General features: G+C 46.8%; 1 protein-coding gene across 1 annotated transcript in view; it reads right to left on the bottom strand.

Annotated features, from left to right (window-relative positions):
* Positions 1–435: 435 nt before the first annotated feature.
* Positions 436–12,560, bottom strand: part of SORD (sorbitol dehydrogenase) — a 35,401-nt gene continuing 23,276 nt past the window's right edge. Inside the window, exons 5-9 of the mRNA XM_082450156.1 lie at positions 9,860–9,978; positions 6,525–6,590; positions 5,374–5,549; positions 1,646–1,767; positions 436–724 (exon numbers count right to left, since the gene is read on the bottom strand). Of these exons, the coding sequence (XP_082306282.1) occupies positions 559–724; positions 1,646–1,767; positions 5,374–5,549; positions 6,525–6,590; positions 9,860–9,978 (649 nt within the window). The 3' untranslated portion in view covers positions 436–558. The remainder of the gene's footprint in view (positions 725–1,645; positions 1,768–5,373; positions 5,550–6,524; positions 6,591–9,859; positions 9,979–12,560) is intronic.

Genomic DNA, 12,560 nt, shown 5'->3' with positions numbered 1-12,560 from the left:
GTCGCCAGGGAAGTCCCTCCCTACTTGTGTTTGTTTGTTTGTTTGTTTTTTAATTAATTTATTTATTTTTGGCTGCGTTGGGTCTTCGTTGCTGCGCGCGGGCTTTCTCTAGTTGCGGAGAGCAGGGGCTACTCTTCGTTGCAGTGCGCGGGCTTCTCATTGCAGTGGCTTCTCTTGTTGTGGAGCATGGGCTCTAGGTGCGTGGGCTTCAGTAGTTGTGGCATGTGGGCTCAGTAGTTGTGGCTTGTGGGCTCTAGAGCGCAGGCTCAGTAGTTGTGGCACACAGGCTTTGTTGCTCTGCAGCATGTGGGATCTTCCCGGACCAGGGCTTGAACCCGTGTCCCCTGCATTGGCAGGCAGATTCTTAACTAGTGCGCCACCAGGGAAGTCCCCCTACTTGTGTTTTTAAGGCACACCAACTCCTCTGTGTAAGGCTCTCTTTTAATAATGAATTATTTTAATTATTCTTACTACTCAAAAGAAATTTCCACCACTGCCCAGCCAACCACTCAACCCCAAGATGCTGAGAGTGGGGACAAGGACAGAGCCCAATTCATATCATGGATTCTGGTCCTTGGGGTCGCACTTGATCATGACTTTCAACCCCAGTCCCTTTTTGGATGTTTCAAAGGCCTCCAGAGCTTTCTCCAGAGGAAACCGATGGGTGACCAAGGGCTTTACATTCACAGACTTTGATGCAAGCATTGAAATCGCCATCGGCCATCTGGAAAAGATCACAAGCATCACACTCAACCTTCAGGAGGAAAGAGGGAGGTCCCCAAAACTACCCAGCACAAGATAAGTTTGGCTACATTTGTTTGTAGCTCTGTGGTTCTGCAAAGTCACTTCTACAGGCCAACAATGGTGGAAAGGATCTTATGACTTATAATTCAGGAGTACAGAGTCTGTTCCCAAATGTCCCCCGCCCGTCTGCAATGTCTGCCATGAAGCCTAGAATTCCTTTGGCATGAAGGCATAAGGGATATGGAAGCCACTGTGAAAAGGCAGATAAGCCTTCAGTGGGGAAGCCCAGGATGATCCAATCATACCCTTTAGCAGCTTGGCTTGGCAGAGTTTACTGGAAAACTAGCACTCTGCTGAGGGAATGGTTACAGACTCTAAAGATGGGAGAAAGGGCCACTGGTGGGGAAGGTGGTCCTGGACAGAGTGCCCCAGCAGGGGAGAGGATGGACCCACAGAACATGAGGTGGGATTTATTAAGACCCTCTCACTTCCCAGGGTGGAACCTGGGGATCTGGAGTGAGAACCAAGGAACTTGAGTTCTTGCGGTTGTCCTGTTTCTCTCCTTCTTCCTTTTAAAGGGGGAAAAATGGAGATCTGGCCACTTAAAGAAATGGAAAAGAGAGGGCCTAGGCAATGAGTGGCAGATATCCAAGAAGAGCATGTTTCAAAAATCCCCCTCCCTCCCTCTTTCCCTACAGCCCTGTCAGCTCTGCCCTCCCATTCTTTAACCACAAGTGAATGCTCTATCTTTGGATCCTTATTGTAACGCACGGCCGTCAGTGTGGCCAGGGAGTGCCCCTCATGAATAAACAGGCAGAGACTCTTGGTCCCAGAGGCCACGTAGGGCCTTCCCTGGACTTGCTGGCCACTCGCCACCCTGGCTCACCCAAAACATACTCACGTGTTGCAGTATCGAAACACACCCTTGATGTCCACCTCCCTGGTAGCTGCGTGCACTAGGGGCACACTGGTCATCTCAGAGCCCAGCCCCACAAGCACCAGTGTCCCACCAGATTGAGTGGCCTGAAGAAGAGGTAAGAACAAGAAAACCAAGAAGATGAGAAAATGCAGACCCCACTCACAGTAGCACTGTTGCCATACAAACAGGTAAGTAACCAAAAATTTCAGAGAGTATGACTCTTTCTATACTGCTGGACTCTTAAGCATGTTAACCAAACTCAACAGAGCAGCAGAGTAAACAATGTCGCCTTTAAAGATCCTGAAATAATACACTTACCAGCGGAGGCACAGTGGGAGCATCTTCTGCTGTCCACAACATCCCAGGAAACAGCAAAGGTTCTCCAGAGAGCAATGAGAATCTCCCCTACAACCAACGCTGACCCTTCAGCAGCCACTGAGCATCTTTCAAAGGTTTACTAATTCAGGGGGCATCTCTGGTGGTGCAGTGGTTAAGAATCCGCCTGCCAATGCAGGGGACACGGGTTGGAGCCCTGGTCCGGGAAGATCCCACATGCCGCGGAGCAACTAAGCCCGTGTGCACAACTACTGAGCCTGTGCTCTAGAGCCTGTGAGCCACAACTACTGAGCCCAAGTGCCACAGCAACTGAAGCCCACGTGCCTAGAGCCCGTGCTCCGCAACAAGAGAAGCCACCACAATGAGAAGCCCGCGCACCGCAACAAAGAGTAGCCCCCGCTCGCCGCAACCAGAGAGAAGCGTGCGTGAGGCAACAAAGATGCAACACAGCAAAAATAAAATAAATGAAATTTTTAAAAAATAATAATTAAGAAAAAAAAAAAAAGCTTTACTAATTCAGTACCAGATGTTGGTGTCAGCCACTTCCTCCTCCAGAGTGCTCCCCACAAGACAGAGTGTCAAACCTCTAAGGGACCACCTTCTTGGTAAAAAAAAAAACTACCAAGTACTATACCAATGGGGAGGGCTATAGGACTTCTGTGGTTTAAAAACTGCCTTATATGTGCAGGCTGGCAATTAGAAATTTTTGTTCCAGAGACATTCACCCAATGGCATCAGTCATAATGGATTCATCAGTTTCCTCTTTGAGTGGGCAGAGAGCAAAATTTTCCCTGACAATCTCCACATAACTTCACATGAGTGCTAGGCCTGCTTCACAGATTTTGGGGGGTCATTGTGCTCAATGCTGTGAGGGACAGAAATATGGACAATTCATTCATGCTAAGTTTTCATTACAGTTAACAGCAGAAAGCACTTACTGGGACCATTCTAAGTGCTAAACAATGGAGCAGTAAGACAGCAAACATCACAGCTTCTACCTCCGAGGGGAAGGATACACCCTGGAGAGAGGCCTGTAGTGTGGAGGTGACTCCCAGCATTTGTACTTTTGAGCTCTGGGACCCTAGACGGTGCTCTCTCAGCCATGGGTTCCTCATGTGTGAGAATAGGACGATGCCTCCCCCTCAGCAGGGCTCTTAGGGGTGACAGTCACAGTGGCTGGCACTAGGATGGGCTCAACGTTTGGCACGTTTTCTGCTTTTATTGGCGCGCAGTCACTTACAAATCACCTGTGACATATAAACACTGTCAGTAAGGGGGAGGGTATCTCACAACTGAAAAACATTGCTGTCCTCATTGGAAAAGTGTTGGGGGAGGGGTTCAGAATCGTGAGGGAGCCACAGAATACACTGAGAAAATTTCCAGGAAAACTGTTGCCCATTCAGCACTTCCTCTCCACCTGGTAAGGAGGAAGAGGAACCTCTTCCGAACTGGTCATCCCAGGCTGCCAGGAGGCCAGTAGCTTACTGACCACAGGCAAAGGAAATCTCAGACCACTGTTTTGTTGTTGTGACTTCCACACCAAGGAGATGACATCAGTTCTACCCTAAGCATTTGCTATGTCTCCTCACGAACATTACCTAGACATCACATGGCAGAAAGGTGACTCTCAGGTTTGTCCATAAGGTGCCTCCACCTAACCTGCCCCTTGGCAGAGTGACCTGCAGCATTCTACAGCACCTGTCATGCATGATGCTCCACTCCCCACTCTGGACAGGCACCGGCTTCAGGCTTCATAAGGCCCTTGGGTCACATTTACCTCCACGCCCACCTCAGGTAGCCTGGCAACTGGGCCCCCACCGTCAACAGTTGGAGATATCAACTTGTTCTCAGATGCCCTCCAGGCAGGGCACAAGAGGAAGGAAGGACTTGCACTAGGAAGCCACGTCTTTTACTGCCTCTCTCTTGAGTGGGGGTCACTGACCTGCTGACAACTTGAAGACAGTAGACGCGCCTTACTGGTCAAGCCCTCGAGGTGTCTGGCACAAAGCCAGGCACGAGGCAGGAACCAAAGACCTGCCATGGGTCGAACATAGCTCCACTGATGACACACAGACCCATCGCCCTCTGGGTTTTGGTTTCTCTTTGCCCCTTCCCACATGGTGACCACTGACTGTCTCGGACAGTGGAGCAGAGAGCTGGCTGATTCCAGCTGGAACAAGGTTAGGGCAAAAGTGGCACCTGCTCCTGGCTTCTCCCGCTGCTTCCTTGGCCCCCGGTGCCATATGCATCTTGGTAGGAGGAGGGGAAGGCAGCTCTGCCTGGGTGTGCCAGGCTTGAGGGCCGTGCCACACAGCTCGAGGGATCAGGTTTTCCCAGAATGTCTTGTATGGTGGACAATGCCCTTGTGTGTGACTGGCTGTGACTCAGAAGGAAGGAAGAAGCATGTGCTGCTGTGGGAAAGCAGTTTGGGAGACAGGGCAGGAGTGCCCAGCAGTGGCAGCTACCGATGCTCTCCCCAGCCCAGCCCCTCCCACCCTAGCACTGGTTCCTTGTCCCCTCTGTCCCTTCCTCTCCGGAGGAGCCAGATGGAGTAAGGAAAGCCCAGGCACTGGAGCAGTGCGCTCAAGGCGAGTCACTGGGCCGCTCTCCTTGTAAAATGTGGAAGACGAGAACTCATTTTCAGGGCTATTATGCAGATTAGGCATCATGTTTATAAAGCACACAGCAGAGGACACGGTCCACAGTAGAGCTCGGAATCTAGCTCTTATTCTTTTCTTCCTTCTTTTCCTCATACTTTGATTTGTCAATTCTATTCCTCCCTGCCCCTCCCCCTCCAACATCCCATAAATTACTGGTTGGTTGCTGAGGGGTAAATCAGGTATTGGCAGCTTATCTGTTCCTAGTTCTGGGAAAGGACAGTAGTAGACAGCTGTGACCCTGAAATATCATGTCACCTTTGTGACTAACCGAATTAACAACTGTTAGTTTGGATCAAAGACTACAGTTTTCCTCAATAAAACAAGATAGGGATTTCCCACACTCAACTAAGGCATGGTTCCTTGTTCCTCCTGTTGATTTTTTTTTTTACCAAGAGCACTATTTTCATGATCACAGATGTGATCATAGCAGCAATCCCATCCTAAAGGTATGGGTCACTTAACATCTTTCAAGGCCCATGTATATCTGTTACCTAGTTTGAACTTCACAGTAACCCAATGAAGATGTTAGGGAAATGTCACTACCTCCACAAGAGAGATAAGAAAGCAGTTAACAAGGAATTACCTGGTGGGGGCAGGGGTGGTCAACATAGCAAATCAGTGGAGAAGCTTGATCTTAGGAATCCTACTTGGTTCACTGCCCTGCACTGATTCCCTGAAGCTGCCTACCAGCTTAGCTACCCTTATTCCACTCACGTATATGCCCGCCTGGATGGAGGTCTCCACCCCTGTGCACTCGATGGTAACTTCTGGTTTGCACCCCAGCAGGCCTTCCACTTTATTGGCAATTTCCTGAGGGCTCTCGGTGGAGATCTGGAGGAGGAAATCAGCTCCAACTTCCTTGGCTTTAGACAACCGAGAGGCTGACAGATCTAAAGTTGAACAAAAGTTTCTTTCAAACTGAGAAACTGGATGGTGGATTAGGGAGAACAAATGAAGGTGCAGATTCCAATGGCAAGGAAGCTCTGGTGTAGTGATGGTGTCACTGAGCCCAACACACATACTCTCTAAACACACCCTCACACACAATCTCTTAGATAACTTCTCAAACATCCACATCCTTCTACATTCCCATACACCCCCATACATACCACACAGCTCTACACAGCTACACACATATCCTCTCACCTTCTCACACAAAACACGCAATGACACCCTTCTGCATCCCCACTCCCCTCAAATATCCACAACACCCCATACAGCACACAACTCTACACGCTCACCCACACACTATCACATATAACCGTACTTCACAAATACTCTCTCAGATACATTATACACACACACATTCTCTCTCACAGATGCCTTCTCCACACACACACACCCTTCTATACCCCACACGCTTCCATACATACCACGCTGCTCCATACACACACACCCACATGTCCTGTCAGAGAACCCCTCCTCACACACACATGAGTACATGTCTCTCACTCATACCACACACCTCACACATAAACATCCTCTTATACATCACACACCCCACTAACTCCACATCACACACACACACGCACACACACCCTCTGAGCTTGGTCAAACAAACCAAGGGCTGAAACTCTTCTTAGGACCAAGTGGGCAGTATAAGCATCTGAGGTCCACATATAAAGAGCCAGGTCCTCTTCTCTGCAGCAGCCACCCTCTCCCAGGAGCTTCAAAAGAGTCTCCTCCTCAGCCCTGACCTGGTCATCTCCTGGTGGGCTTTTCAACCCTGGAACCCAGAAGAAAAGAGCAGGAGCCTCTTTAGAAACCCACTACTCCAGGAAGGGAACAGGTCTCATGCCCCTGCTCCAAAACTGTAGGCCCAGCTGCTTCCATGCCAAGGAGATTTAAAAAGAAGAAAACCTTACCAGTCACCACCACTTGAGATGCACCCATTGCTTTGGCCACGAGCAAACTGACCAGTCCAATTGGCCCTAAATAAAGCAGGAAATAGGAGACATTTGTGAAATATTAAACACCAGCTCTCCCCCTTGTCTAGGCCATGGACAGGAACTGTATCTTTTGAGTACCTCTAGCATCTATCCCAGTGCCTAACATATAGTGAGACTTTAACACCTGTTTGTTGAATGCATGAGTAAATGAGTGCATGAGGGATTGTCCTCTACCTGGAATCTGCTCCCAGTGCTGGGCTCCTGTTCTCTCTTGGACCCCCTACCTTCTTAGAACCCATCATGCCTCCCCAAGGTGAGACGTATCCTTTCAGGTGCCCTCTGAGGACCACCTTGGAGGGTGTCCTAGGTTGACCCAGCTGCTCAGGCAGCTCCAGGATGTTCAGGTGCCTGAGAATCAGCTCAAAGACCACCTGCTTCCCCACTTTATAGGCACACTAGATGGTTTTAACACAAAAACCAGACCACAAATAAGGCTATGCAGAATATGTTTGAGGATTTGCTTTTCGGACACTCCCCTTGAGAATAATTTAGTGAGTTCGCCCAGAAAGCAAAACACTGAGAAATACCTGAAATAACCAACAAAGGGGTGATTAGTTAAGTAAACTACAGAAGGATACTACACAGCTATTAAAAATTATGTCATCTAACTCTTTTATCTAATGACATAGAAAAATGTTCACAATATATTAATTTTTTAAAAGAGTAGGTAAAATGAAGCATATTCAGGATGATCTCATGAATTAAACAAACAAAAACAAAAACCAAACTGAGGGGCTTCCCTGGTGGCGCAGTGGTTGAGAATCTGCCTGCCAATGCAGGGGACACGGGTTCGAGCCCTGGTCTGGGAGGATCCCACATGCCGTGGAGCAGCTGGGCCCGTGAGCCACAATTGCTGAGCCTGCGCGTCTGGAGCCTCTGCTCCACAACAAGAGAGGCCGCGATAGTGAGAGGCCCGCGCACCGCGATGAAGAGTGGCCCCGCTCGCCGCAACTAGAGAAAGCCCTCGCACAGAAACGAAGACCCAACACAGCCAAAAATAAACATAAATAAATAAATTAAAAAAAAAAAAACCAAACTGAAATATTCTACACCAAAATGTTAACAGTGGTTCTCTCAGGCTGATGGGTGATGGGGCTATCAGTGAATTTTTGTGTGTGTGCACGTGCGTGCAGGTGTGGTATGTATGTGGTATGTATGACTTAACTTCTTTTTTTATGGCAAAAAAGTATTACTTATGCAGAGTTTTTTAAAAAAAAATCTGTCACGTGAATCCTACAGTCTGCTGGCTCATTGAGGCAAGCCTGTTCTACACCCATCACCCTGCTTAGGAAGCCCTGTAGTCACTTATTTGGTCCTGACAAAGAAAATCAGTCACAAAGTGTATGAGGATTAACTCAAAATGGATTAATGACTTGAATATAAGACCTGAAACCATAAAACTCCTAGAAGAAAACATAGGCCGTAAGCTCCTTGACATCAGTCTTGAGTGTTGGGATTTGACACCAAAAGCAAAGGCAATAAAAGCAAAAATAAACAAGTGGGACTGTATCAAACTAAAAAGCTTCTGCACAGCAAAGGAAACATCAACAAAATGAAAAAGGCAACATGTTGAGTAGGAGAAAAATATTTGTAAATCATATATTTGATATGGGTTAATATCCAAAAATATATATAAGAACTTGCACAACTCAATAGCAAAAAAGCAATCTGATTGAAAAATGAGCAGAGGATATGACTAGACAGTTTTCCAAAGAATACATACAGATGGCCAAAATAAACATGAAAGGATGCTCAACATCACTAATCAGAGAAATGTAAATCAATACCACAAAGAGATATCACTGTACACCTGTTAGCATGGCTATTATCAAAAAGACAACAAGTAACAAGGATTGGTGAGGATGCAGAGAAAAGGAAACCCCTATGCCCTGTTGGTGGGAATGTAAATTGGTGCAGACACTGCGGAAAACAGTGTGGAGATTCCTCAAAAATGATCCAGCAATTCTACTTCTACTCAGAAATGGAATTTTATCCAAAGAAAACAAAAACTTACTCAAAATGTTATCTCCACCCCCATATTCACTGCAGCATTATTTACAATAGCCCAGACATGGAAGCCACCTAAGTGTTCATCAATGGATGAATAGGCAAAGAAAATGTGGTGTGTGTGTGTGTGTGTGTGTGTGTGTGTGTGTGTGTGTATGCGTGTGTGTGTATATATGTGTGTGTGTGTATGTATGTATGTGTGTGTGTATATATATATATATATATATATATATATATATATATATAATATTCCATAGATATCGAGAATAGATATGGAGCTGAGCTCATAGATATGGAGAATAGACTGATTGCCAGAGGTGGTGGTGGCAGCAGTGAAATGGATGAAGAGGGTCAAAAGGTACAAACTTCCATTTATAAAATAAATAAGTCCTGGTTTTCTAATGTACAGCATGGTGACTGTTATGTTAATGTTATGTTAATAATGTATTGCATATATGAAAGTTGCTAAGAGAATAGATCTTAAAAGTTCTTATCATAAGAAAAAAAATTTTATAACTGTGTGGTGACAGATGTTAACTAGACTTATTGTGGTGATCATTTCGCAATATATACAAACATCAAATCATTATGTTGTACACCTGAAACTAATATAATGTTATACGTCAGTTATACCTCAATAAAAAAATAAAAGTGTATGAGGAATACCAGATCACACCCACAAAGAGTGGAGTGTGCTGTTTGGGTCACCAGAAGCAGTTAGAAGCCTAGATGATTCAGTCTGAGGCTACTAGGCTTGTTCAAGCGACTGGAGGCAGGGGAGGAAGAAGGCAGCTAGCTGCAAGCCGATGTGGGCAGAGTGCTGACTCACGGTGGGCTGGACCCCACTCCTTCTGCTGGTCATAAGCATGGGCCGCTTCATTCTGGAAGGACCAGGAGACCAGTTCTCTAGGATGATTTGAAAGTTCCAAAAGTTGCTCTTCCCTTTACTACCAAAAATATTTCCCTAGTTTCCTGTCAAGGGTTGAAAAATAATCCCAAATTGCATTCTTTAAGTGAACAAAAGGGTTATGTTGCCTAGGAAATAACATTGGTTACTACCATGCCTGCATATATTTATTTAGCAAAGTGCGTGTCATTGAAGGAATGGGACACTGTGATCCTCCCTAACCCGGAAAGATTCTAGGACCAATTTCAGCCCTTGGAGGGGGAATGAAATGGGCAGAGGGATCCCCACATTCCCCTTTAATTAAGAACTCATAACCAGGGTGTCATCTGTTTCTTACCAGCTCCGCACACAAAGACCCTGTGCCCCAGGGTGACTCCAGCTCGCCGGCAGGCATGGATCCCCACAGACAGTGGCTCAATCAGGGCCCCTTCCTCAAAGGTGACATTGTCAGGAAGTCTGAGGAGTCATTCAACACACTTAGTTAGTCCCTCTGGGTTAACAACAATAACAATAGCTAATATTTATTGAGCTTTAATTTATGTGCTGGGCAAGGTGCTAAGTAATTTACATACACTCACTCATGTAAATCCTCAGAATAGTTCTGTGGTAGATATTATTATTCCCATTTTACAGACGAGGAAACCAAGCCTTGGAGGATTAAATGACTTGCTCCAAAAATTCAAAACCAGTGAGTATTGAGAGGCTTAAAGGGTTTGAACTGGAAGCCAGATATGTCTGATTCCAGAGCCCATATCATACTGCTCCCCTCTGAAAATGCTATCCAAGATAAAGCGTGGTGTGGCTGTCATTCATAACTGAAAAGTTCATTTCACAAGGGTTTAACTTAACACCATTCCAGCATTTCATCTGCTTCTCAAACTTATAACCTTTCTGGTTTCGTTTTAGCAAACAATCCAGACTATCAGCAGCTTTGCAAAACAGTGATTAGAAGCTGACTTCACTCTGTACATTGTCTCCCATATTACACGCTCCAGAAGAACCACATCTGATAGCAGCAGCTGCCTGGCTGTCCCTGGATTGGTTAAGCAGATTAAATGCTGTGTCACCTTTGCCACTGGGTTCTTGGTTTTCACTTCCCTGTCCACTGGCACCTTGACCCCCTTAACAATCCCACTGATGAAGACAGCAAATATTTGCATAATGCTTTACAGATTTAGAGAGCTTTCTCCTCCATATCTCATTTAATCCTCACCATGACCTTGTCAGGCAGGAAGGGCAGGCTTTGCTGTTGTTGGTTTTTTTTTTTGGCCACAAGGCTTGCAGAATCATAGTTCCCAGACCAGGGGTTGAACCCTGGCCCTTGGCAGTGAAAGCCCAGAGTCCTAACCACTGGACCGCCAGGGAATTCCCGGGCAGGCTTTGTTTTTACCTTTATTCTACAGAAGCAGAACCGAAGCTGTAGACATTAAGAGACTTGCCCAAGGTTACAAGGCTAGTGAGCAGAAGAGCAAGACATAAACCCAGATCTCCTGATTCCATACCCTCTGCCTGTCCCGCATCGGCTGCCTCTCGGTACAAGCAGCTCCGTAGTTAATATCTAACTTCTGCTAGCTCCTCACTGCCCAGTATTTATTCAGCGCACCCACAACCTCCACACGCAAGAATGTGAAAACCCTCAAGTTCCAAAAAGAGAAAAAAGCGGCAGCCAAACCATGTGCCCATCCCCATGATCCTTCTGTCCCTGATCCTCCACAGAATAAATAACAAGGCCTGCATTCGGCCTGACTGGTGCCCACCACCCCTTTTTTCTCCCCTCCCCTCTGCTTCTCTCACATCATTTCCCACACGCCAATCCACTATCTTGCTCTGACTGTTTTCATCATCCCTTCTACCCACCAAACCTATCCCATCAATTCCAAATAAGGGGGAAAAGTTTGAAGTGAAATAATGAAGATTCCCAAACTCTCTCCAGGACCCCCAGTCACACACACTCTCTCCGACAGTCCTGCCTCTTCACATTTGGGCCTCCCCCAAAGCTGGTTCTGGGGCTAAACTGAGGGTGGCCTGTGGTCAGGAACTGTGTACTCCTCTCATCTTCTGCTCTGACTTCCCTTTGGAATAAGAATACCAAGGAGAAACGGGATTGGGGATGGTGATGAGAGAGGATTGTTACGTGGGAGATTATTCCACTGATTAGGCAGATGCTGCTTTATCACACATGCAGCCGTAGCCAGAGTCCTGGGGTCCAGCCCTTTTGCCACTGACCTGGGGAGAGTTCCTGGGTCCTCCTTCCCCAACCTTGTTCAGTGGAGGTTGAGGGAAAGGGGATGAGTTTCTTCCCGGCCCTAACTGTTCATGATTTTATAAACACCAGAAAATGACAAAGCAACTTGGTGGTTTTCACAATGGGATTCAGGAAATAGGAAAAAGGGTTAAAGAATGATCAAGAAGCCAAGGGGGAAGCAGGAAGACAGAAAGAAAATAAGGTGGGTCGGAAAATAAAGAAGGTGTGGCAGTGTACAAATCCGCACAAAGAGAAACCAGAGAGAAGGGTGTAGATCCAGGGCTGGGCTGGGGACATAGATACAAAGTACCCCGGGAGAAGAGGAAAGGTAGGGGTCGCATGTCCCCTAGAGGCCTTCCACAGCCCTCCCCTTGACATTGCCAACCAGAACACTTCCTCCCACACCATTCCCTGCAGACCACTTGCGCCCCCGCCCCCCCACCCCGATTCCCAGTGCAAGGCTCCTTTTCAGGCCTATCCCTGTAACATCCCCCAGATACAAGGTCATAGCTACGACACATCATGGCACTGTTTACTGAGCTCCTCTTATGTGCCAGGCCTCGTGTTGAGTACTTGATATGCTTTTCCCACTGAATCCCATCACTAATTCTATGCATTTCATCATGGCGATGCTATTATTTCCATTGCACAGGAGATTGAGGTTACAAAGTTTAAGTGCCTTGCTCAAGGTCACACAGTTGGCAAATGGGAGAGACCAGTGGTTAGTCTCAAGCTTTACCACCATGCTCTTCTGCCTTCCACGAAACACTTGTTTGGCACTTTGACTTGGAAA

This window comes from Balaenoptera physalus (genome assembly GCF_965194825.1).
Source record: "Balaenoptera physalus genome assembly, chromosome: 2".
NCBI lineage: Eukaryota > Metazoa > Chordata > Mammalia > Artiodactyla > Balaenopteridae > Balaenoptera > Balaenoptera physalus.
The sequence above is the reverse complement of the archived record's forward strand: the minus strand, read 5'-3'. Positions and strand labels throughout refer to the sequence as shown.